Source organism: Sesamum indicum, linkage group LG6, assembly GCF_026168435.1.
Source record: "Sesamum indicum cultivar Baizhima isolate 11 linkage group LG6, ASM2616843v1, whole genome shotgun sequence".
Taxonomy (NCBI): Eukaryota; Viridiplantae; Streptophyta; class Magnoliopsida; order Lamiales; family Pedaliaceae; genus Sesamum; species Sesamum indicum.
This window is the reverse complement of record NC_142662.1, coordinates 4,733,934-4,758,229: the sequence shown is the minus strand read 5'-3', so window position 1 is coordinate 4,758,229 and position 24,296 is coordinate 4,733,934. Positions and strand designations below refer to the sequence as shown.

Sequence of the window (24,296 nt, the reverse complement as noted above, 5' to 3'; positions counted from 1 at the left end):
TACCTATTGTGTTTACTTTTCTTTTTCTTTTTTTTTTATTTTGATGATGTGGATTAAATATCCTGGTCAGGCCTTTTTTTTTTAATTTACATGTCGTCGCCACGTCAGCGCCATGTAGTTGCCATGTCATCCGTTTCAACCAATAAAAACGCAGTCCCCAATTTAAAAATTCATATGAGTGGCATGTGACTTTTTCCGACGAGTGAGGGAATTTTTCGAAGAAATTTGTACCAAAATTGAGATTTTTTCAATTTTAGGGGACTAAAATGAAATCCTAGTAACTTGCGGAACTAAAACGAGAATAGCCTAAAATTAAGGGACTAAAATTGCCTTTAATCCTAAATAATAATATAAATAATACACGTACATATAATATAACAATCACTACTCGTCCCATATTTTACTAATTATGAGCAGTACATCATTAAGATTAAGGATCATAGAAAAAGTGCAACTCATGAAATATTAGTTTGTTAATTTGTCCATAACATTCAACTTTAGCACATGCTGATGTGGTCCATATCAATTGAAATGATTTTTTCCATTTATTTATTTATAGTGAAGAGTCTAATAATTAGATTTAAAACGTAGGGTAGGGGCAAGTGGGCTCCACCCAACTTGGAATTTATTAATTAATAGTTTGGACAACATAGTGCTCGTGACTCATCACACGTCAACTTTTCCTTCTTCCCATATACTCATCACATAATTGTGTCTGTCTTTTTTCTCCACACGCCTTATTTTGTTGCTGAAATTCCCACTTTTTGGAGGGATTGTTTTGGATTTTCTATCGTAAATAACTCTGACGTTTATTGTGGGCCCCACACCATTAGAAACGAGTATAATCTAAATATTCATAAACTTGTATGATAAAAAAATTCTTTATTTTTTTTTTTAGTAAAAAGAGTTATACTTGAACTATTGACGTTTATCAAAAAACGTTCTTAAAAATCGAGGGGTCTTTATTTTGGGGGTTTTGCTCCTCCTGCAAAAATTCTACTTTAATATACTTGCTCGGATATTTTGAATTGATAAATATTGTACTCGAATTGAGGGATTGTTTGCAACGATTTAAAATAAGCGTTCATAAACTTATTGCTAAAAAAAAAAATGAACAGATTGCTTTGGTTTATAATATTTGTCTTTTTTTTTGAATTATTTAAATTAAATTAAGTTATAAAGAGCTCCATACCAACTTTTGCACCTAATTTTGCAAAATTTTGAAATATTAACTTATTTTATCAAACACTTTAATTTTATTTTTTATTTTTATTTTAAAATATTCTTAATTTTTATTACTATTTAACTTACGATTTTTTCTACAAGAATAGAAATTATTTGAGATTTTGAAAATGTATCCCAAGGATTTGTAAGGTGGACTTAACAAAGCATGAGCTGACCATTGGGCCAAATCATGGGCCATTGAGTTATTTGTTAATTAATCCCAATAAGAGTTAAGATATGGGCCTACGACCCATTTATGTGTGTAGTATGGGCCCACAGGGCCTTAGGGTAACGAACAAAACTGTAAATTGAAATTATTGCCGGGAATCTATTCGGTAATGAATGATTGGATGTTGTTGGTGTATAGAGCCATACTCATCATCTTGGTTTCCAAGATCTTCTCAGGTCCACACAATTTTCACACACTCACAGTCACAGTTGAAGAAAATGTCATCCCTTCTACTCCTATACTCCCTTCTTCTCTTCCTCAGCTACCATGGCCGCGACCTCCGCGATTTCTCAAATTTTCACTCCTTTTGTTCTCCTACCCAGTCGCCATTGTTCAAGAGTGTCTCACTTCAATCCAGGGAAAAATCCCAGAAAAATCTCCTTCAAGTTGTTTACTGTAGCTGCAAATTCTGGGGGTATGAACCGGAATGGGCAACCAACTCATGTTGTTGGGCTCAATTCCGGACTTTTGCTTGTTAATCATCAGGAAATGGGTTCCAGGAGAAGGGTTTACGTGAAATCAACCGGATCGGAAAGTGGTTTGACTTCCTCAGCTGGTAGCACGGTAAGCATGTATGCAAAGTGTTTATCAATGGCCCGTTTGGGATTCTTGAATTTTTGGTTGTGTGGCGAAGGAACCTTAACATGCTTCTGTGTTGTAGGTTGTTAAACTGTTGCATTTGGTAGTTTCATTGGGGATTATACTGGCCATGGATAAGCTCTTGAAGAAGGCATTCGTGGCTGCTGCCATTAAATTCCCAAGTGCTTTATTTGGGATGTTTTGTATATTTACCATTTTGATGGTTCTCGACTCCACTGTCCCTGCTGCGGCAACTAGCTTGATGAACTTCTTTCAGCCAGCGCTTCTTTTCATTCAGAGGTGGCTTCCTCTGTTCTATGTGCCTTCTTTGGTGGTTCTCCCTCTGGCTGTTAAAGATATTCCAGCTGCTTCAGGACTTAAAATCATTTTCATTATAGGTATGACCTTGTTTTCTGAGTTAGATTGAAAATCTAGAAAAGTGTTTTAACCGGTGATAATTGGTTTTAGTTTAACTGTAATGGATTTCACTTAGTTTTATTTTCTGTCTGTCTGTAGTTGGAGGATGGCTGGCTTCACTTTCTGTAGCAGGTTTTACAGCTATAGCAGTGAGAAAGATGGTAAACACTGAAATGATACCGGCTGAACCTATGCCTAAGCCTTCTCCATTTTCTTCAGTAGAATTATGGGCTTGGAGTGGTATTTTCGTTATATCATTTGTGTCGGCATTTTTCTATCCAACTCTACTTGGGACAAATGCCAGAACATGCTTGCCGTTTCTCCTTGCTTCAACCGTCTTAGGCTACCTTCTTGGTTCTGGGTAAGAAAAAGCATTTACCTAGTCCAGCATTGATTTCCATTTAACTTCTCCAGCATATATCTTCCAGCATTTGGTTTATTCTGGTGTTCAGGCTACCGAATGTGGTGAAGAAGGTTTTCCATCCCATTATTTGCTGTGCGCTATCAGCTGATCTAGCGGCATTTGCCTATGGACAACTATCACGTTCTGGACTGAATCCTGTTCTCGGTAATGGTCTAACTAATTTTGAAGGGTTGTGGTGGTTGATTAGTGGTCGTGAAACGGCATAAATTTCATCAAATGTTAACTGCTACTAGCCTATCTGCACTAAAAAAATCAAAGATAATATCCATTTTGTTGTTTATTATTATGCAATCTGACACTTAAGCGTATCATAAATTAGAGAGCTAACTAAGCATGACAGGATACTATCTTACAAAGGCCTCATCAAATCCTGGAGCTGGAGACATTCTAATGGGATTCCTTGGATCAGTTATTCTCTCATTTGCCTTCTCAATGTTCCAACAGAGAAAGGTAACAAATGATTTCCAATGGAACCATTTATGCTAGTGCAAATAATTTGGTTTCTGAAAGTTAACGTTGCTCTGGTCAACAGAGGAAAAATCTATGTTGGTTATTAGGTACTAATTTGGCTTCACCAAGACTCATTTCACATTGTTGATTTAAGCAAATTTTCATGCCATTTTCCTGGAAGAATCACTGATCTAAACTTCTCAATTCTTTCTGAAATGTCATGTTCAGCTTGTTAAGAGACATGCTGCAGAGATATTCACCTCTGTTATCCTGTCCACTCTGTTCTCTTTGTATTCAACCGCCCTCATTGGACGACTGGTTGGTCTGGAACCTTCTTTAACTGTATCAGTTCTTCCCAGATGCATAACTGTGGCACTTGCTCTCAGCATTGTATCTTTCTTTGAAGGTTGAAAACTTACTTATTCTAGCCTTTAATCCGGTTCAAAAACTTTTGGCTATATATATTTTCTGTGTAAATCAACTAATCACAGTTTGAGAGTTTGCGATAATGCATTTTCATGTAGAAACATTACATCCGCTTCTTTATTTGTCTCAGGTGCCAATACATCTCTTACAGCAGCTGTGGTTGTAGTAACTGGACTCGTCGGGGCCAACTTTGTTCAGACAACTCTCGACAAATTAGGGTTCCGTGATCCTATTGCTCGAGGAATAGCGACTGCATCAAGGTACTAGAAATCCAAACATTGCAGAACTTGAGAATATGAAAAGAAAATTAAACTTTTAGTTATTGAAATCCACATGTGCACACCATCCAAAATACTAGACGACAAACATAGAATTAATTTAGTATCTTATTATCACAAACAAGCTAAATATTGTATTGAATGACCATCTCAATCAAAGTTTAAATTGTTAAAATTTCCTTCTGCTGCTTCACATGATTCTTGGACCAACCCAATACCCGCACCCCCGAACCGGTGCCAAATCAGGAAAAACACTCACTGAGCATTTGGATATTCACTTTCTGGTTTGCTATTTCAGTGCACATGGATTGGGAACAGCTGCATTGTCTGCCAAGGAACCAGAGGCCCTTCCATTTTGTGCAATTGCATATGCCCTGACAGGAATTTTTGGTTCTGTGATTTGCTCAGTTCCAGCAGTCAGACAAAGCTTGCTAACAATAATTGGCTGAAAAAATCACCTTTATGCAATTAAGAATGACATAAACTGATCACAGGCAGCGCTTTCTGCAGAAATTCTAGCTCATATTGGTGGAAAACAATCTTTCATGTCGTGGCCATTTCACTGCACGTCCGTATGTATAACCTTGCATATTTACATCTGGTTTTCTGGTTTTTATTTTCTTCCTCAAATTTTAAGCATCCCTTTCGATTTTTCAGGATTTTAGGTTGGCACCCTCTTCACAAGTTGTAACCAACCTATTTGTAATGATTATTCTATTCAAATTGATGATCTAAGTTCTTGTGTATATATGTAGTTCATCACATACAGCTAAATAGTCTAATCCCAATCTTGGTTTTATTTTCTGTTGTTTCCATGTCAACGAAGCAGCTGAAATAAGTTCACTTTGCCCAGGCGAAGGATATTTTATTTTTCTTATGTTAAACAGACAACATATTACCACTATCTTTTTTTCTAACATCTAATTTCTGAATTTTATCTTATAATTTCTTACATGTCCAAAATATAATAAAAGTGATTTCACAAGATCAATCATTTTCAGACTTGGCTGCATTTAGTAACTAAACTCTCCAGAAGAAAAGCCAAATTTTCTTGCAGACAGAGTTAACATTAATTCTACAATTTTTTCTTGGAAATATACAGAAATAGGACAAACAAGTGAATCTTGAAATCAACCACTTTTGGATTCCTTTTATGCCTAAATCTTTCTACTGGTGCTTCATACAAAAATATATTCTTTTTGTTACTGGCACTACTTTAGCCTGCTCCGATCTTCTGTTTGACTACCGGAGCTTCTTTGATCACTGAAATATGTTTTATACATGTCTCCATTTCATATGTGCTTTCGTTTCTCTATGTTACAGGTCTCCAGAGAGCCAACTGAAAAATAGATACACAACGGAGAATATCTCAATTTTTATGAGGATTACCCTCACTCAACTCATACAACATACAGAAAAATTAGAGGGCTGGTGCCTATCTCAATAGTTTTAGGCATTTCTTAGGCCTTTGTGGCTTCCAATGGAGCAGCAACCTTGCTTGCGACAATCTGCTCGTAAAGGTCTCTGATCTTCAAGCCGACGATTGTTTGGAAGAGCCCTGTTCCATTGTTGCTGCCTGGAAAATCTGCATGCTTCAACATTTGTTGGGTGACTTCACCGTAGAACTTGGTGGAAATGTTGCTCAGGTGGCTTTCAACATAAATGAGCTCGTCTAGTCTGTCAAATTGTCCGTCCATCTCCAAAACTGAGACCTGCAAGATTGAAGGAGAATAGATTGTCAGAAAACTTTCAAGACAGATTGTGATATGTGCACAAAAACATGAAAGAAAATTAAACACTAGAAAACACAATTTCACTTGTTTATTCACGTTGCTAAGTGCGTAATGATTGGGGATTCTTGTAGCTGGCATACCTCATGGCCAAAGTAAGTCTCAGGACCATAGGCAAATTTGATGCCGGGGTAAGAGCAAGTCAACTTCCTGCCACAGGGTACCCATGAGATGGTGGAGCCTTCATCAAACAGGTACACTGGATTGAAGTACTTCACGCCTTCTTTCATTATCAATCTCACTCTCAAAACCTTCCCCTCATCATCTGGGATGAGTTGGGTAGGCAACACTTCTATCACTGCATCAGCATATTGCTTCTGCGGATCTGCCACGTGAAAACCCATATCAGAATATCATTTCCAGGTGTAAATTTGCATTCGTATAATGTTTGTGCCGTATAAACAGTTGATGGTTAACGAAATTCTATCGCAGTGATGGAACTTGACGGCTGATGCATGACCATTCTTAATAGACATTGTGTGTTCTTATATTTGATTTTCTCTCTCGACTTTTTGACAAATGTTTTACAACTTGCTAAAAAACGTGGACGTTGTTATTATGCAGAAAGAAAAGGGTTTACCAATGTAAGCGTCAAAATCTGGTTTCCGGGCTTCAATACTAGCTTTGATGCTCTCAAGACTGTGCCCTCTTTCAGCCATGTCCCTCTGCATTATTCATGAAACAGAGTTAGTTAAAATTAATTTCATAATATCACCAAAGTAAAAAGGAGAAGTTACATAAACATTGCAGGAGAATTACCTGAATTTTCCATGCGAATTTAACTTCAGGGCTGATGTCCAGGTAAATACTGAAGTCCAAGAGTTCTCTAACACGTGCATCATACCTGTACATTAGAACAAAAAAGACTGTTGTAACTAAGATTATTCTTCGTATGTTAACCGTTGTTCTCATCAACATTCAAGTGTTTGGTTAAAGCAATATTCAAGAGGTTCATACAGTTCCTCCCCAGGCGATCAACTATGAAATTTTACTACAATATTCTGACAATATTGCAAGAAAATAACTTGGGAAAAGAAAATTACACTGGGACATGGAAATTTGAGCTTTAGAACTGTATTTGATACTATTTCTTAATCAAGTCAAAGAATCTATAGTAACTATACAATGATAAAAGTGAAGTGACAAGGACAGCATGGTCAGCAGAAGACATGCTTTGAACCATCTTCATTCCTCAACCGTACATTTAAGGATAACGCAATTTCTTTCCACCACTAATAACACTCTTATATCCAACACAAAACCAGTAAGTTATCTTTGGTAAATTCTTCAAATGCAAAAAACAAGAAAATCAGTACCATCTTAAGACAACATTTGTTAAACCAATGGCGTCAGCTGCTATAAGAATCCATGCAGACAGACAACAACAATTGAAAGAACAACTAAACACGCGCATGCTTCATATACATGTAACCCAGAATCCATCTCAACAAGATTTGCAACTCACATTGGGTGTAAACCTTCGATGACGAAAATCTTGGGAGGTTTGATCAACTCGGGAGGATCTATCAAGCCAGTGACATGATTGTAAATAGGCTTATCCACAGCAATTCCTTCTTTGACAGCCTTAACCTGCTCATACATGAGATCAAAGTCATTGGCTTTGGGGTCAAGTGCTGTGACTCCCTTCTCTTTCCTTCCATTTCTGTCGAGTGAGTGATAATCATCCAAACATATGACAGTAGTCATATCACTGATGAGGGTGTTGGAGTCAGGGTTGCCGCCCTTTGGTGGCTCTGCTGCACCGCCGAAGACGCTGGTCAGGCGTCGCATGAAGGTGCTCTTCCCACATCCGGAGTCCGCAGCCAGGCCGATCACCACAGTCTTGTCATTATCAGCTGAGCATGATATGTGAGTAGCCCTCCTGGTTTTCTTGCCAGAGCTGTAGAGAAGTTGGTTGAATCCCAAGTGGGATTTTGATGGTGTGGAGATTGAGTTGAGGGATTGAATTTGAACTGTGTAGACAGTAGAAACTGCCATGCTTTTTCTCTTCTCCTCTCTCTGTCTTGCTTGGAGGTGTTTCTCTAGTGTGTTACTCTGAGTTGTGAAATGGGTTTAGAGACATGAAAAATGGGCTGTGTTTTTTTCTTTATAGGGACACAAATGAAAGAAAGTGTGAGGAAAGGATACTAAGATGAAAGAAGGGGAGTTCTTGGATGGGAGAGGCCGAGGGTAATGTGATGTGTCACTGTTTATGGGTTTCTCTGACTACCCTTTGCGTTAGACAAATTTGGAGGTGATTTTAAGGTGACAAAGAAGGAGACTTGGTTGGCATTTCTCACCTCTCTAAGGGTATTTTTGTCATTTTAACATATTACTTTTTTTTTTAATAATAAATTGGGAATGAATATATTGATCATAGAAAATGGTGAAATTGTTGATGAGGTGATGAAGTTTGTGATAAATATAGGAATGGACAAGGGTTGGTGGTGGTTCATTGAGTTTGGATATTTGGGTTGCCACGTGGCATGAGGATGATGGTGTGATAAGAGGATGAGGGGGGGATGTAAGGATGTGGAGTGGAGCAAGTATGGACCCTCTCAGGATCCGTTTCACTTTGGACCTTCAACTGTTTTGTTACTTAGTAGTTCATTCTTGTGTGCCACTAATTTTAGAGTCTTTGCTTCAGGACCATATATATGCTATGCTTTATTTTTTAGTAGTTTCTAATGAAGCTCTCCAAATAGGGATTAAAATGTATTGGGAAGGCAGTAAAAAGGTATAGAGTACATATCAATATCATCCTCCCACGATGCTTAGTAAAAGATACAAAACACTGTATTATTTGATACTATAATTTGCAAGACACAGTGCAAATTCTATAATACCAATCTTTTATGGGCTGAAATGTTTGTTCTTGGTGGTCAATGCATATTTATTGTCTCAACCACTTAACAAACCTTAGGAAGATTCTCAACTGACCACAGACGAAATAATACCCCAGTTGACGTACTTTCCTACGCCAGAAAATATAAAATAACACACACCAAACTCGCGCTCCCAACTTCCAAGTGGTCTGTAAGAATAGATGATAATGTATTTGAATGGCTGTTTATTTCTAAGACAAACGATTAGCAGAACAGCGTCAAAGAACAACAACAAATTAGTGGTTTCAAAACAGAATATGCCTTCTCCAATTCCAAGCACCAGGAACAGTTTCTCTGATCAATAACACAATGACACACCTCCACAACACCTAGGCTACACAAGTCTCTTGAAGCATATGCAACAATGGCGGTTTATTTTATAAATGAAAAATAGGAGCAAATCTCAGTACTATATATTTTAAGAGGAAACATGTTGCAGTTATAAAATGAGGGGCCTCTTCATATTCTGCTACAAATGAATAAAAAAAATTGAAGCAAAAAATCTGGTTACTAAGCAACCGATGAGTCATAAAAGAATGTATTTTTATGTCCAATACAATCTTCGTATAACAGCTGAATTAACCCTCTGAAAAATGATAAACACAAATGAAGGAGAAATAAATCTATATATTCAAGCACCCCAAAGGAAAAGCACGGCACGTCCAGATGTGCTCTAGTATCACTTGTTTCCCCTGAAAAATGCGTATACTTTCTGCAGAAGAGAGAGGAGAAATGAACAAAGAGGAAAGTACCGAGCAACTAAATAATTCCACCAATAAGATTTACCCCTCGTCTTGAACTACAAAATCTGAAGAGTACCCACTAAATAATATGTATCTAATCAAGAACTAAAATTGTAAACACAATTCTTGAAAGATGTAGGCTTTCCTCTATTAATTCCTGGCATAATGGAAGCTGAAGTTAACTATTTATTGAGAAAACCGTACCTATGTTTTTGCAGCTCAAACTTTTAATGAAGAAAACACAACACCAAAACAAGAGATATGAATGAACTAAATTGAATTGCAACATAAAAGTCATTTCATACTAACTAAACAAGCAATGCTAGAGAAGCTCATAAAGAACAGAAGAATTGCAATTGTCTAACCTGGAGCACCCATAAGCTCAGCAGTGATTCTAAGCAAAAGAATGCAAATCCAATCAGGTAAAAGATCTGCATCACAATGAAGTATCACAGATTCATGTACTATACATGCATAAAAGGTACAGTATGAAATAACCTTTAAGCAAAGAAAGCAGATGAAGCAAGAAAAGTCATCCAAAAAAAAATTGGAATCCCACAAAAACAAGGCAAGCTTTCGCCTTCACATGGTAGTGAGCATACCCAAAGAAAGAGTTGAAACTAGAAATCAATTCGGAACATGCAAAACAGCAATCACTCAACACCGCTCACCCTACACTTGCAGGACAAAAAAGAATTAAGGAATTGTTTTTATGGAGAAACCCTAGCATCCTCAGGGTACAGGGAATTATTAATCAGAATCATGTCTAATTAATAATCACTTCAGCTGCTAGAATAACATTATTTTCAGGATATCATAATAGAATATTCTTTCGATATGTCACAGAAACAATAAAGTATCTACGGATAACAAAAAGAAAACTCACCCCAACCAAAACGTGGTCAGAGAACACATCAATGGCAGCAAGGATGCCCCTAATATATGAAAAATGAAAGGTAGACGTCAGTTAAAGAAAACAAGGATAAACATGGGCAACTTTTTTTGGGGGTAGCTAACAGCCTAACTTCTCGAGTTAAAAATGTTAATTCAAACAGAAGGAAAAATGTTCATGATACAGTCTGATAAGATATCCTAATCCAAACATTGGACGAATTATTTGACCAGAAAAAACAAAATCAAGTTCTCCTTTAGGGGAAGAAATTTGGTGCAAATGTGAAAGCATGTGTGGTGGTGGTGGGTGGGGGGATGGTGTAAACAGGGGTCCTTACGTTAATGATTTCCCATGAAAGACGATTGGAGGTGCAATTGCAGCAACAATGCAGAAACCAATATGGAGCTGCACAATGTAATTGATACAAAGACATCACAACTGATAAGTTATTGTCTTACAACTGTAGAATATCATCGAGTCCCAACCAAACATACCATATAGAACAAGAAAAACCAGCCAAACTTCAGCGCACTATCAGTCCTGAAATCAATATCAGATACAGAACAATAACTGTTAGTTCCAACACGTTATGAGTCTCCAGAGAGAGATAAGGAGATATCAAGCACCTCATTGCACGATACAAAGGCCGGTACCATAGCACATACGAGAGGGGGCACCCCATTAGGGCATATATAATGGCAAGGAAAAAGATCTTCACTCCTACAAATAGATAATGGCATTTTATTTAATGTCAAAAGCTCTAAAACAAAAGGTTATAAGAAAAAGAAAGATAAAAACTTACCACCGCCTCTTATCCAGCAAACAGTGATTGCAATAACATTGAACACAAGGCAAAGGACAATACCTGTACAAGCAATCCCATAAATATGTGACAAAACTTGAAACCAATACAGTGTCATGGGTGTTCAACAAAGAGATGGTGGTTGCTGAAAACCAAAAGGTCATACGCACCTAACCAACTTGCAAAAGCCAAATACTGCAGCTTCTGAGCATGAACTGGTATTTCGTTGGCTATATCATGATGAATGATGGGGAAAAATGGAGGCCAATTTCTATCATCCACAGGAACACCAGCTGAATGGAACGATTGCAAAACAATTAGAAGCATAAAAACAGAGAAAAAAATCCCTCAACAAGTTTGCTAGTCTTGATCTCCTTATAGCTTACCACTGACAACAGCATCTTCCCTCCGTTTGATCTCCTGGAAATCAGAAGTCATTTAGTGCTTTCCATGTGTAAGAGCACGTGGCAAGATAATTATAGAATATGACAGGATGCAAAGAACATGAACAAAAAAGATCAAGCCAATGATTTTCTCCTGGTTGATTGTTATCTGATATTACAAGCATACATTCCTGAATAACCAAACATAAGGTTCTACAAATACTGCACGCTTATACAACGTTATTGCTCCTTTAGTGACTTCAACAGTTAGTAGAAATTGTAAACCTATTTCATTTAATTTTTTCAAAAGAACAGATCAATCAGGACCATTATCTTCAAATAAAATATTGTATACAAATACAAAGCTAGATACACAACACAAGATTTAATGCAGAATCGCAGATAGCTAAATAAATCAGCTCCTAAAAGATGAAAAATGAAAGGGAAACACACACACACACACACAGAAGAGAAGATGAGGTTACACATAGAGTACAAGAATAATACGCTAACATCTTTACAACAATCCAATTTTTAATAACCCAACCCTAAGCAAAAACTGACCCTTTCTCTCCTGTTCAAATCTGCTTCCCAAGCTGCAAGCTCTTTCTGCTTTTTCTTGGGATCCTGAAAAGTTATGCAACACCATTAAGAAAGATTGTATGAAGGTACCGCAGGAATCCATACAGAGTACTTATGGACCACATTACGTTCATGGCATCTAATGGAATATCCACTGTGGCATCATGTTTCTGACCAAAGCCCAGTGTATTGGCAACAACTTTAGGAATGCGTGACTTCGACCCGCCACCATTCTGCAATGCCAAACAGATGGAATAATAAGAGAACATGGATAATTACAAAATAGAAGTTTCTCATAAGCATCAACAGGCATTCAAAATTAACAGAAAGAAAACATTTGTTTGACTATATGCAACAGGCAAACTGACACTAGTCGTAATACACAACTGGTCAATATATGTTGAGCAGTCTATCATCTCATGGATTTCAAACAATGGCAATTATGCCAGATCACTGAATTATAAAATTAGTTTATTTCACATCTGTTAGAGAGACATGAATTAAATATGAATACTTGCTCTCCATGAAACTTCTTCTGCCAAGTGCATGATAGAATATAGCAATTACCATCAGTCTTGCTGATGTACAATCCTAATCACATTTCAATTAATATGACACAATTCTTTACAGCCGTCTTATACCTAATCATTCTTCTAAAGCATGACTCTTTCTATTTTGTCTTGGGAGAATGGGATGGATGGGCGAAATTCTTCTATCATGGATACAATCATTCAACTTATGATAAGCTATTCAGCCTCTACAGATGTGAGTACGTTGGTCAAGCTTCCAGTCACTTATGATTCACTTAGAATTTGGAAAGTGAGAGGTGATACGGAGATGTTAAAGATCAATCATAAATAGGTCCAAGAATATAGCATCATACAGGATCAACGATGACGTGGGAGTAATCTTATGAAGGTCGCATCTAGACCTGCTCCCAGCATATTCTCAAGCACATTCTTGATTACAGATAGGCGCAGGATTTATTTCATTCATTTAGGGTCTTTATGAGCTGGCCCTGGTCCCTCCCAAGCCCTAACCCACAATGACCACCATATCATATTGGCATTTGTGGTTCACTTGGAACCATACAATTGGAGGAAACCTATATACAGCCATCATCAATGATTGAGATACAAAACTTTTGCTACCCTAGTATTCTTACAACCTTATACACTTTTCTTCTACGAAATATCTGACTTAAGCCCTCCGCAGGGCTAATCGGGGTCTACCTAGTGTGGTTTCGGCGGTAGTCTGTTTTGTAGGTCTCACAGCAGAGGGACTTACGACATATTTGCTCGTTAAGGATAGCAATTCCCTATATTCACTCTAAATACACTAACTTGATAATTTCCTACAGCAGGCGAACCCCATGGTTTGCCAAGAGATTGCAGCATCATGATAATATTATCATAATGTGGACTTAGCGTTGCCTATATAATGGTTGTTCACTTCTTCTGGTAAAGTGAAACCATGCAAGTTACCTACCCAATTATACAAACTTCCTTATACAAGAGGAGTTTCGATATGTGTCAGCAGACAATATTTCCAATTTATATATATGTTCTGCAATATTTGCACCAGTTTGATTATTTTCAGAGAAAACCAGTAATTTCAACCAAAGTTTGCCATCAAGTTTCCAGTATTAATCTACAGCATGTCATATTAGACTTTATTTTTCAAACTAATTCATAATTATCACCAGTAATAGAAAACCCAACAATATTTAGTACTTATAAGTTTCTTTTATGACCATTGAGCTCTCTCTCCCTGTCTTCCCAGATCACTCTCAAACGCTGAGCCACTATGGACATGGTTCAAAGTATTGGCTGATATCCATATCCAGATCAGACCCTTTCCGATCCAATAATATCTATCAATAATTGTTATTCTCCAAGTACATATGTATCGTTTATAATATCTAATAACATCAAATGATATCGCGATTGTCGCCGTATGAGGACAACACCGTATTACCTGAGTGTTATATTAGTTAATGAAATTTACATTTCTTTTGAACTTTTAGCAATATATTTTACTTAATGTACTATTACATAAATAATAAACATTTTCTTATTTTTTGTTACAGATTCAACATCGTCTGCAAATATTAACGCTGATACTGTTACTTTAAACTATGAGTACAGGTGGAGAGCCTGTCTAGCCCCTTATTTTATCCATAATCTCTCCAAATCCTAAAATTGCCCTCCCATTCACACAAAATATCTACATCCCTCCCTTAGCCGAAGACATCTGGCTAATTCACTCCATAATCAAATTTAGCCACACAAACATTGCCGCATGCCTCGGATCTAAATAAAATCACCCAAAAACAACACGAAAAAAAGCAACATTCGCAGAACCAACTACAAGCAGCACAAAACATTCCAAAAATAGGCAGATCTGGAGAAATGGAGCATGCGGTTACCGAAAATGGATTGACTTCAGGCTCTTCCTCGTCAAATGGATTGGGATCGTTTCCCCGACTCATTGCCAACAATTTCTCGCAAAGCTAAAACTTCGGAAAAAGTCGAGTAGTAAATGAGGTTTATATAGCGATACAGATATTTACGTACGTATATGTATAATATAGCTAGAGAGAGAAAGGGGGGAGAGAGAGTGAGTTCTGAGTAAGTAGCACTCGTGAGTGTGCTTTATTTTGCTGCTTTACTACGACGCATGATACTGAAGTGTACTCGGAATGAAATTGATATTTCTCTAATTGCCACCGGAAATTCAAGATATTACGATAGATGCCCCTATGCGGGCGGTGGGTGTAGATTCGCTGTGGGAGTCCTCACCAGTGGCTATCTATATCGCTTACAACGTTTCCTCTGAGTGTCCACGTTGAATGATTTGCTCAGGAGTCATTGGAGAATGGAGCCGTGATGGGGCCCACTGTTCATCACCTGAGCGTTGCTTTGCACTTCCGGTGTTGCGACGCACTGACGCTATCATTTATCAAAAGCAAAATTTTACTTTTTAGTCCTGTAATTATAGACGTTTTATATTATTTGTCCTTTACATTTTAAATAATCACATTTAATATTGTAATTTAGATACTTTTTATATATTTAATTCTGTAACTATTGACAAAATAAATTTAATACTATATGTATTTTACTAAAACATATTTAGTCATGTATGTTTAACAAACTTAACACTTTGAATCATGCTTTAACGGCGAGTGCGATATGATATTGGAAAAAAACGCGTGTTTTCATGTATTAATTATTGAATACTATCAAACCTTTTTATTTCACGATCCCAGCTCTAATTCTTCATTTCAGCCCTAATTTTCCGAACCCCTAAATGATTATGCATAAGAAACTTCAAGAACTAACAAATAAAAAATCCACAAAATTCTTTAAATCTATACAAATCAAGTAAAAAAAATTAAGAGAGGTGAAGTAAGAAAGAAAAGATATTATAATTATGGGTTTATTAAAAATATGAAAGTTTATAAGAAAAAATAAATATGAAGAATGTGACTATATGAGAGAGAGAGAGAGAAATAATTGTAATACAATTTATTAAAATTATAAAGAATTGTGGGCAAAATTTGGAGAGTATGAGAGAGAAAAACAAAGTAATGAGTTGAGAGGAAAAAAATATAATTATAAAATAATTAAAAAAATATTAAAATTATTATTATGGACAATGATTTTTGAAATAACAAAATGAATGAAAAATTGGATAACAAAAAATTGATACGATCAATGAGTTTTCTTTTATAATAATATAGATTAATTTGAGCAGTTCAAAAATTAAAAAAAAACTATAAAATAAAAATTCAGTTCAGCAACTTATTTTCAAGAATAAGTATTTTTTGGATATCTAATACATAAAATGTTGAAAAAAAACATTAATATATATATTGTAACTTTATAGTTGATTTAATTTTTAAAATAATATTTCTTATGTAACAAAACTTGTATGCGCATGATTTTGTTTTCTTAAAATTTCATAATACCAAAACACATAAAGAATTAATTAAAACCATTTCATTGATATCTTTATTCGATTTCTATCAAAATTTATTCATGTGAATTAATCGCGACTGCATCCAAAATTCAGAATGTTCGTATTATTGATACCTTATTATAATTAGAGATTACCTCTTTGCTGTCTAGAATATTTTTTATTTGCCATTTTTTTTTATTTTTTAAATTATTTTTGCAATTTTCCCCCTTTCCTCAACTTCCATGTTTATTTTTGTTCCTCACTTTTTTCTCTTAACAACTACACGTAACTTCTATCTTTTTAATATTATTTGTTTATTTAATCAAAATATATATTTTAAAAAATAATTATTATTTTATTTATATTTTAAATATATTGCACATACATTTAGATGTGTCGTAATTATGCCCATAAGTATAGGACTAGATGTTGTCCTTTACACACTTCTAAGGACTTGGATTGCAGGACACCATAGTAATTACACAATTACTCCATTGTACTTGAACAACGGGAAATTATAATTCAAATCGAGTTCAATTGAATCAAAATTAATTATAAGATAAATATAATACATTTGTCGTGTGATTAATTTGATTTGATCAAATTTAATTCTAATAAAAAAAAACAATTAAACAACATATCTAAGTTTAACATTTAAGACGGCTAAAAATGTATTTGGGTGAACTTATAAACGTTAGAAAATACAATACTTGTAAGTTTTATAAAATGTCAAAAAAATAATTGATACAACAAAAACTCATCGACAACTTTAGAGAGGAAAAATAAAAAGGTGATTTTCTTGAAAGTAGTTGTCGGGTACATTTTGGCCTAAGATGTCGTGATCATGGTGGCTCAACTGAAACGATAAACAATTCTACTTTTCTATACGTGACGTTATGAGATTGAATCGATTTAAATATAATGTACATACAATAGGAAATTTATAATTTAATTAGAGGTTGTTTTGATTTATCGTGTTTTGCTGCCAAGATTGTGGAGATGGGCTTATCGATATAATTTTGTTGGCTACGTGGGGTTTTGAATTTTTTTATTTTAATTTTTTTTTACATATATTGGTTTATTAAATATATATAATGTCATGTGTATAAAAAAGTACGTTATTATATGAGAAAGAAATAACATAAAATGTGAAATATAGTGTAAACAACAATTTTATCCAACTCAACAACATGTATAGCCTGGATGCATAATTTAGTTTATTAATCATTATGGGCTAATTGCAAGTTTTTGTAACTTATTGATAATATAACTCATTATTTTGTGACAATCAAATGCACAAATCCATATGGAGCTTTCAAGTTCCACTAGCCATCACACATTTCATCAAAAATCACTCTGGGGAAATTTTTAACCAAAATCAGGTTTGATCGGACCTAAATTGTACTTTAATAAAGTGATTATTCTTTATATGTGATTGATTTAATTGCACCGACGCTCACTTAAGCAACACTTCTTTCACCAATCTCTCAAGACTCAGAAAAGATGAACCATGAGGACTAGCAGTGGCCTCTGCAGCCTGTTTCTTCCAATCCATTGCTCTCTTCTTCATCTCCCTCCCATTCTCACCTTCCAACAACTCCCTCACAGCCGCTCCAACTTCTTCTTTCTTGAAATTCTTGCTAATTTCCAAGCCAATCCCCCACTCACCGCAAATAGACCTGCAGTTAGCAGGCTGGTCTGTGGCCTGCGGCAAGCACAAAAACGGCACGCCAGCCGTTATACCTTCGACTACCGAGTTCCACCCGCAGTGTGTCAAGAATCCACCGATGGATGGGTGGTTCAGGACCTTCTCCTGCCGGCACCAGCTCATGATCAGGCCCCTGTCTTTAGTCTCAGCAGTGAAATCAGGCGGCAGAATGCCTGAATTTCCCTTGATCAAATCAGGCCTGAGTATCCACAAGAAGTTCTTCTTGCTCTCTGCCAGCCCCAGTGCCAATTCTTGAATTTGACTTGGTGTTAAAACGGCAATGCTGCCAAAGTTGACGTAAATAACGGAGTTTTGCTCTTTGGAACTCAGCCACTCCATGCATTCCTCATCCGCTCTCCAGAGGCTGAAGTCCATGGATGATACTGCAGTTTTAGCTGAAATTTGATCGACAAGCGGTTGAAGAGGGCCGATGGCGTAAATTGGGGGGAACAACGGCGCCAGGGTGTCCAAGAGATCGCGTTCTAAGGCGTCGAACGTGTACAGAATGATAGCTGAAGCTTTTGAGATTGCCTCAATTTCTCCCTTAATAAAGAGTAACATGTAATCATTTGGATTCGTCGTTTGAATGAAGCTTGAGACGTGCTTGAATCGAAAGTTTTCCAGGCCCGGCATCCAATCCACCAGGGTTTCTAAACTTCCATCTGTCAGGTAACTGGAATCTGAAAAAAGACACGATTCCAAGATTTCGCAAGTTGGTAACAACAAATAATTTGATCTTGAAACAGAAACCTTAGACCGATTTGCCAAAAACTTGATCAAACACACAGATTTTATCAAACACAATCATGATCTCGAAACAGGAAACTGTGCCGAAAGTTCTACGTATGTCTTAATATTACAAGAACAGATATGTGAAAAACAAAGATCAAACACAAGAACACACATGTTTTTCGTCGAACTACGACCATATATAATACCTTTGAAAGGAGTGATTCCCCTGTGTGTTAAATCCGCAGAGAGCTTCAAACTCAATAATCCACAAGCCCCAAATGTCCAAAACATCACATAAGGGACATTAATCTCTAGAGCAGCTTCGAGGGTAAAAGCCATCACCCCATCTGCAATAACACAAGTAACAGGAGGAACAACTGAACTGTTATTAAGCTTCGCAAGCAGCTCTCGAAATGGGACCAAACTGTGTTTCCTCGTCGACTCGCACAAAGCTGGAATGCTCTGCGTGGCATCACTGTCGGAAGGAGGCAACCCATCTGGGATGGTCTCGAAGCAAAAATCCGGCAGATTTTCAAGAACGCTGGAGCCTTTGGAGTTGAGGAGGCGAGTGTGATTGAACTCTGTGTTGACGTATGTTATGTGAAAGCCTGTGTGGTGGAGGAGCTTTGCTAGCTTGAGGAATGGGTTTAGGTGGCCCTGTGATGGGAATGGGACTAAGACAGCATGAAGTTTCTTGCAGGTTTCTGGTGAGGAAGCCATTGCTTTGTCGGGGCTCTGTCTGCTTAGTGGAGGAGTGAGGTGGTCTATAAATAGTCGATTAAATTTTTATTAAATTCAATTATACATGCAAGAAATTCAAGTATGTTATTTAATCTAAATCACTCGGGACAATTACGATTTTGGTCCCCACATGTAACTATTTATAAAGGTTCTATTTTTAAATTTTTGAGCTTGACAATATTAATTATTAAATTAATACTTTTAACCGTTTTGGACCATACATTTATATTAAATACAAGCGTAATATTTTTTATTTAATACAAATACACATACTTTATCTATATAAACTTTTTTTTAATAAAATGATCGAAGTGATTTTGGTGCGTATTGTAAATATAAGAATAAATTACAACCATCTTTCTTAAATTGGCATGATTATAAATATTTATTTGTTATTTAAAAAATTATAAATATCCAATGATTTTAATGTCTACTTAAAAAAAGAGCCTATCCTTCAATTTTTTTTAATAAACTGATTGGATATTTTTTTAAATTTTCATCCACCTCATTCGACGTTTTACAGTTTTTTTAACAAAGTATAGGGTAAAATTACACTACCCCATAAAGTTTAACATAATTACGAATATTTCCTTGTTGTTTGAAAAATTACAAGTACCCCCTGATGTTTGATGAAATTATTTAATCCTTGGATGGAGATATGAAATTGTCAACTATGTCTTTACTGTATTTTTTTTTTCTAAAAATTGTAAAAAAGAAATTGATATTGTGGATAAAAAAATTTAAAAAATTATCCACTTAGTTAATAAAAAAAAATAAAATTATAATTCTTAGTTCACAAGGGCATTTCGATCGATTTACCGTAAAAAATGAATAAAAATCTAAATGATACTAATGAAATGAGCTAATTGTTGGACAGCTTTTAAAATCAGAGGATATTGATAATTTTTCAAATAATTAGGGGATATTCGTAATTATATCAAACTTTAAAGGAGGTTGTTTTAATTATTTCAAAAGTATATAACAAGAACAAATTGACAATTCCGAACTTCAATTCAAAAATCACACAATTTCGTTAAACATAAAAAAAAAAAGAAATAATAATTTTTTATATGAAAAAACAATTCGTACACGCGCGGACTGTAGTTCTTTGTTTACTGATTTATTAAAGTACAATTCATTTACTAACAATAGCTATTCTATTTCATTGACTAGCAATAGCTTCTGGACCATTCCACTGTGTATAGATACAGCGGATCGATTTTTTTCCCCAAATACAATTTTGATAAATTTGAATTTAAAAAAAATTATTTAAAAGAATGATTTCAAATGACTAGGAATATAAAATCTATATTGATTTATTATAATTAAAAAAATTTAAAATCCTTTATATTTAAATTATTCAAACATATTTAAAAGATTTGTTAGATTTCAAATCCCCGAATTCGAATGCAATATTAGATTTTCTATTTCATTTACTAACAATAGCTTTTGGGCCATTTCATTTTCCCATTGTGCATAGATACAATGGATCGATTTCTTTACCTAAGTGCACGACGTGACTTTGCAACCATGGTAAGGTAGTTGAAAAGTCAAGAAAAGTGAGTCGCTAAAATCCAAAATATTCAAATGATGGTTTTCTCCCGCCAAAGAATATTTGGATTGGTGGAGTAAATGATATGGATCTGATATGAATATGCCAAGGTAATATATCTACGGTCCAATTGATAATCTAGCTAAGATGAGCCCTAATTAATGTTAGGTCCATATCAACCCACACGGACATGGGTCGGGGGAAAAATTTGGATGATAGATGTGCGGAGGCATCTCTAGAGAGGACTGATGTCGTCTGTATACTGGGTCATGCGCATTTATGAAAGTCAAGATAATTATTTTCTACATCGATTTACTTCGACTTATTCCTTGTATTAAAGTTAACTTGACTGTCGAAGTGTTTATGCCTAGTCAAGCCCGACACACTCTTTCTATGTAGGTTCTAAGTTTATTCCCTTTGTTTCTCTGAGCCCAATAGTTAGAAACGACGGACGATCATTAGAAATCAGATCACATCACACACCACATTATAAAGACCTATTTATATACTTATAAAAAGCTTTTGCTTAAGATTAAGTCTAGTTAGACTCATGATGCACAATGAGCAAGATTGGGCTAACCCAAATCAAAATTGGATTGAACTAATAAAAAAAAGATTGGTTTGATTCAGGCCCGCTTGGGACAGGGCTAGTTTTGACCGAGCCTATTGGGCTTTTTTTTTTAAGTTCATTATATATATTTTTAACTATTATATTTCTATATATTTTTTTTGTGTGATTTATTTATTTCTAAAGGTAATTATAAATTTAAGTAATTATTTATAAGAAAACCTCAATATCATATAAAAAATTAAACAACTACATCCGAACCCGATGCGGGATTGGTCTGGGCTCGGTTCGGGCTTCAACCAGGGCGGTCCATGGGTTCGGCCTGAGTTTAAAAATTGACCCATTAGAGCCACTTAGAGATCTAGGACTGCCCAAAGACCGCTATAAACAGTAGTGGGCCAGTCCTGGACCGGGTTTTTTGGATTGGTCAGTGCCAGTCCTGGGCTGACTCGATCCACTGTGCACCTTGAAGTCAGACCTAAATTAATTATAAAATAAATATAATGATTGGTATATAATTTAGAGAGAATTTTCAAAGCATATTTACTATGTGATTGATTAAATTTTGGCAAAGTCTGGCCAAGAATTTTCCCTTGAAATTTTCCTTTGTCAGACATGCAACAAGGGCTGAAATTTTTGTGTACAATGCATCATTGGCCGAACTCAGCAATTCGGAGTGCATGGAGGCTCTTCACAAGGATGGAACTGAACAAGTCATCTTTGATTCCGATTCCCTTGTTGATGTTCAATGGATTAAAGGAAATCCCGAGGATGCTGATTTGGCGACAAAAATTCATATTAAGGAAATTAGGAGAATCTAGGAGCTTAGACCCAAGTGAGAACTCCGAAAGATCCCACGACTTTGTAATGGAATGGCCCATAGGTTAGAAAAATGGGCCAATCAGGATGGTCCTATTCCCCCACCAATGTTCCCACAAATAGTTTTTGGACAAGGGTCCCAAATCCCTTGAGCTCCTTGTTATTTGATTAATGGATAGTTACTAGATAAAAAAAAAAAATTACATTATATTAAGAAGGGTTTCTTCTCCATGACTTGCTCGAGCAATTAGATTTTCCTATCTAATCTTTTTTTTTTGGTACTAGAAAAGAAAAAATAATATAGAAGAGTTTGATTGGAAAATCTTACTGAAGAGTACATTTATTTTTTTTTAAACACCTCGAAATTATCGATATTTATTTCTTCCTTATTTCAATTTGTTATATCAATTAGGAGCGTATACAATGTGGATTTGGCCAATTTAGATAAAAAAAATTCTTTTTTATCAACTCAATATTTGCGATTCTTAAAAAGCTTAGTCTAAACCTAGCCCAATAATCGTCAAAAGTACACTTTGCGATTTATTTGGATTGGGGCAGATTGTCAGTGAGTTACTATACAATCATATTAGTATTTTGATAACTATGCAATTATCACAATTTTATAACGATTTAATCTTCCTTTTTAAGTCAAAATATTCCTAATCATGTGATTTTATTGTATATTCAGCCAAAAGGAAAGATATGAGACAAATTTGGCAAAAGTCAAGCTAAAATTGGAATTGAAGGCATCAAAAAGTAAAAAGAAGATTACAAGGCAATTTCTGCAGGATTGACTAAACGTGCCCACGCTCAGTCGAGTGGTCAACTCGGGTGAAGAAAGGAAATGAGTTATTTCCATATGAGAAAAAGGAATCATGTGCTTAGATTTGAAAATGATTCCTTAAAACATGTTATTTGTGATTTATTTACCTTTTTAAAATTAATTATGTACTTATTCCCCCTACGTCTAGATTCGTATGAGACTTTTATTATAAATAGGGGGAGTCTCTTCATTTTCAGAGGGTTGATTATTCGTTGGAAGTCAATAGAATACTTTATTTTAGCTTATTTCACCCTCTCTCTTTTAGTTTTAATTTATAACCGGAGTTAAAGGAATTCCACTTTTTAGTGTGTTCTTCCATTAACATGTCTGGCTAAATTTCTTATCTTCTGGTTAAGGTATGGTGATTGCTTGATTCGTAATATGTTGTGAGATCTAATATGCTCTTTATACTTGTTAAATGAATATTCATGCTATTCTATGTGCTTTAATTACAAATATATAATTTTTGAATGATATGGTTAATTGTTCATTATCAAAAGGTTTGCTTAGTTAATTGGACTTTATAAATCCGTGTACTTGTTTATTTAGTTCAATGCTTAGTAGCAACATAGCATGATTAATTATGTCATAGTAATTAGTTATGTTATGGAGAATGCATGATCTAGTTTAAACGAATTATCCTCGTAGGAGTTTGTTGATTAGAATCAAGCTTTTCTAATTCTTAATGCAGTTAATAGATTAAATCTTGTGGACGTTCCCAGGGTTGTCTGTTAATTAGGGATCTAGCTAACGGTCGTACCTTGACTGACAAAAAGGTAAGGAAAGGTAAGGTGTTAGGTCGTACCAACATTATAACTGATTTATTTTTTTATACATGTGTTATTCTTGCATCAATGATCAATTCACAAGAATCAAGCATGATCCTAGCCTTAACCAGAAAATCTTTCTCTCGTGTCTTCGTCAGGTAATTTTAATTGTTTTATAGCTTATTTAGTTTTTTTATTATTTCTTTTTATTATCAAACCCCCCCCATTATTTTTTTTTCTTAAAGAAATCAACTTATACCAGTCCCTGTGGATTTGACCCTACTTCCACTTTCACAAGTATTTTAGGAATTATTTTTTGTGATCTCGACACCCACCATATTTTGTGACAACTTATGCTTTTACTACGATTATTTATCATAATCAATGCATTTTCCTCTAGTGATAGTTAGCACGTATGTAAAACTATGAGATATCTATTACAATGTGTAAAAATAAACACTTATAGATAATTATATATATATATATATTATAGAAAAATACGAATAAATATACAAAACA

The 24,296-nt window shown here is 35.3% G+C and overlaps 4 protein-coding genes across 6 annotated transcripts; 1 reads left to right on the top strand and 3 right to left on the bottom strand.

Moving 5' to 3' along the window:
* The first annotated feature begins 1,617 nt into the window (after positions 1-1,617).
* Positions 1,618-4,826, top strand: LOC105165131 (plastidal glycolate/glycerate translocator 1, chloroplastic). Of its 3 annotated transcripts, none has more exons than XR_002287263.2 (9): positions 1,618-2,017; positions 2,115-2,430; positions 2,549-2,810; positions 2,902-3,017; positions 3,214-3,323; positions 3,552-3,729; positions 3,880-4,009; positions 4,326-4,595; positions 4,685-4,826. XR_002287263.2 is itself a non-coding variant. In XM_011084026.3 (8 exons), the coding sequence occupies exons 1-8, from the start codon at positions 1,721-1,723 to the stop codon at positions 4,474-4,476; spliced, it is 1,560 nt and encodes a 519-aa protein (XP_011082328.1). In that variant the 5' UTR covers positions 1,618-1,720; the 3' UTR covers positions 4,477-4,826. The 3 variants fall into 3 exon arrangements, 1 of the variants encoding a protein (XP_011082328.1); XR_002287262.2 differs by having other exon boundaries at positions 4,326-4,599; XM_011084026.3 differs by having other exon boundaries at positions 4,326-4,826.
* Positions 4,827-5,279: 453 nt separating this feature from the next.
* LOC105165132 (phosphoribulokinase, chloroplastic) lies at positions 5,280-8,056 on the bottom strand. Its single transcript, XM_011084027.3, has 5 exons — positions 7,283-8,056; positions 6,577-6,661; positions 6,398-6,482; positions 5,901-6,142; positions 5,280-5,739 (listed from the first exon to the last, which is right to left on the bottom strand). Exons 1-5 carry the CDS (start codon positions 7,813-7,815, stop codon positions 5,488-5,490), a joined length of 1,197 nt encoding a protein of 398 aa, XP_011082329.1. The 5' UTR covers positions 7,816-8,056; the 3' UTR covers positions 5,280-5,487.
* Positions 8,057-9,093: 1,037 nt separating this feature from the next.
* LOC105165130 (secretory carrier-associated membrane protein 4) lies at positions 9,094-14,772 on the bottom strand. The gene is made up of 12 exons (XM_011084024.3): positions 14,533-14,772; positions 12,233-12,337; positions 12,087-12,149; positions 11,526-11,559; positions 11,310-11,432; positions 11,140-11,202; positions 10,964-11,057; positions 10,832-10,877; positions 10,675-10,742; positions 10,332-10,380; positions 9,811-9,876; positions 9,094-9,414 (listed from the first exon to the last, which is right to left on the bottom strand). Exons 1-12 carry the CDS (start codon positions 14,593-14,595, stop codon positions 9,382-9,384), a joined length of 807 nt encoding a protein of 268 aa, XP_011082326.1. The 5' UTR covers positions 14,596-14,772; the 3' UTR covers positions 9,094-9,381.
* A 2,530-nt stretch (positions 14,773-17,302) lies between these two features.
* LOC105165129 (7-deoxyloganetin glucosyltransferase) lies at positions 17,303-19,253 on the bottom strand. Its single transcript, XM_011084023.3, has 2 exons — positions 18,714-19,253; positions 17,303-18,455 (listed from the first exon to the last, which is right to left on the bottom strand). Exons 1-2 carry the CDS (start codon positions 19,225-19,227, stop codon positions 17,524-17,526), a joined length of 1,446 nt encoding a protein of 481 aa, XP_011082325.1. The 5' UTR covers positions 19,228-19,253; the 3' UTR covers positions 17,303-17,523.
* Positions 19,254-24,296: the final 5,043 nt, after the last annotated feature.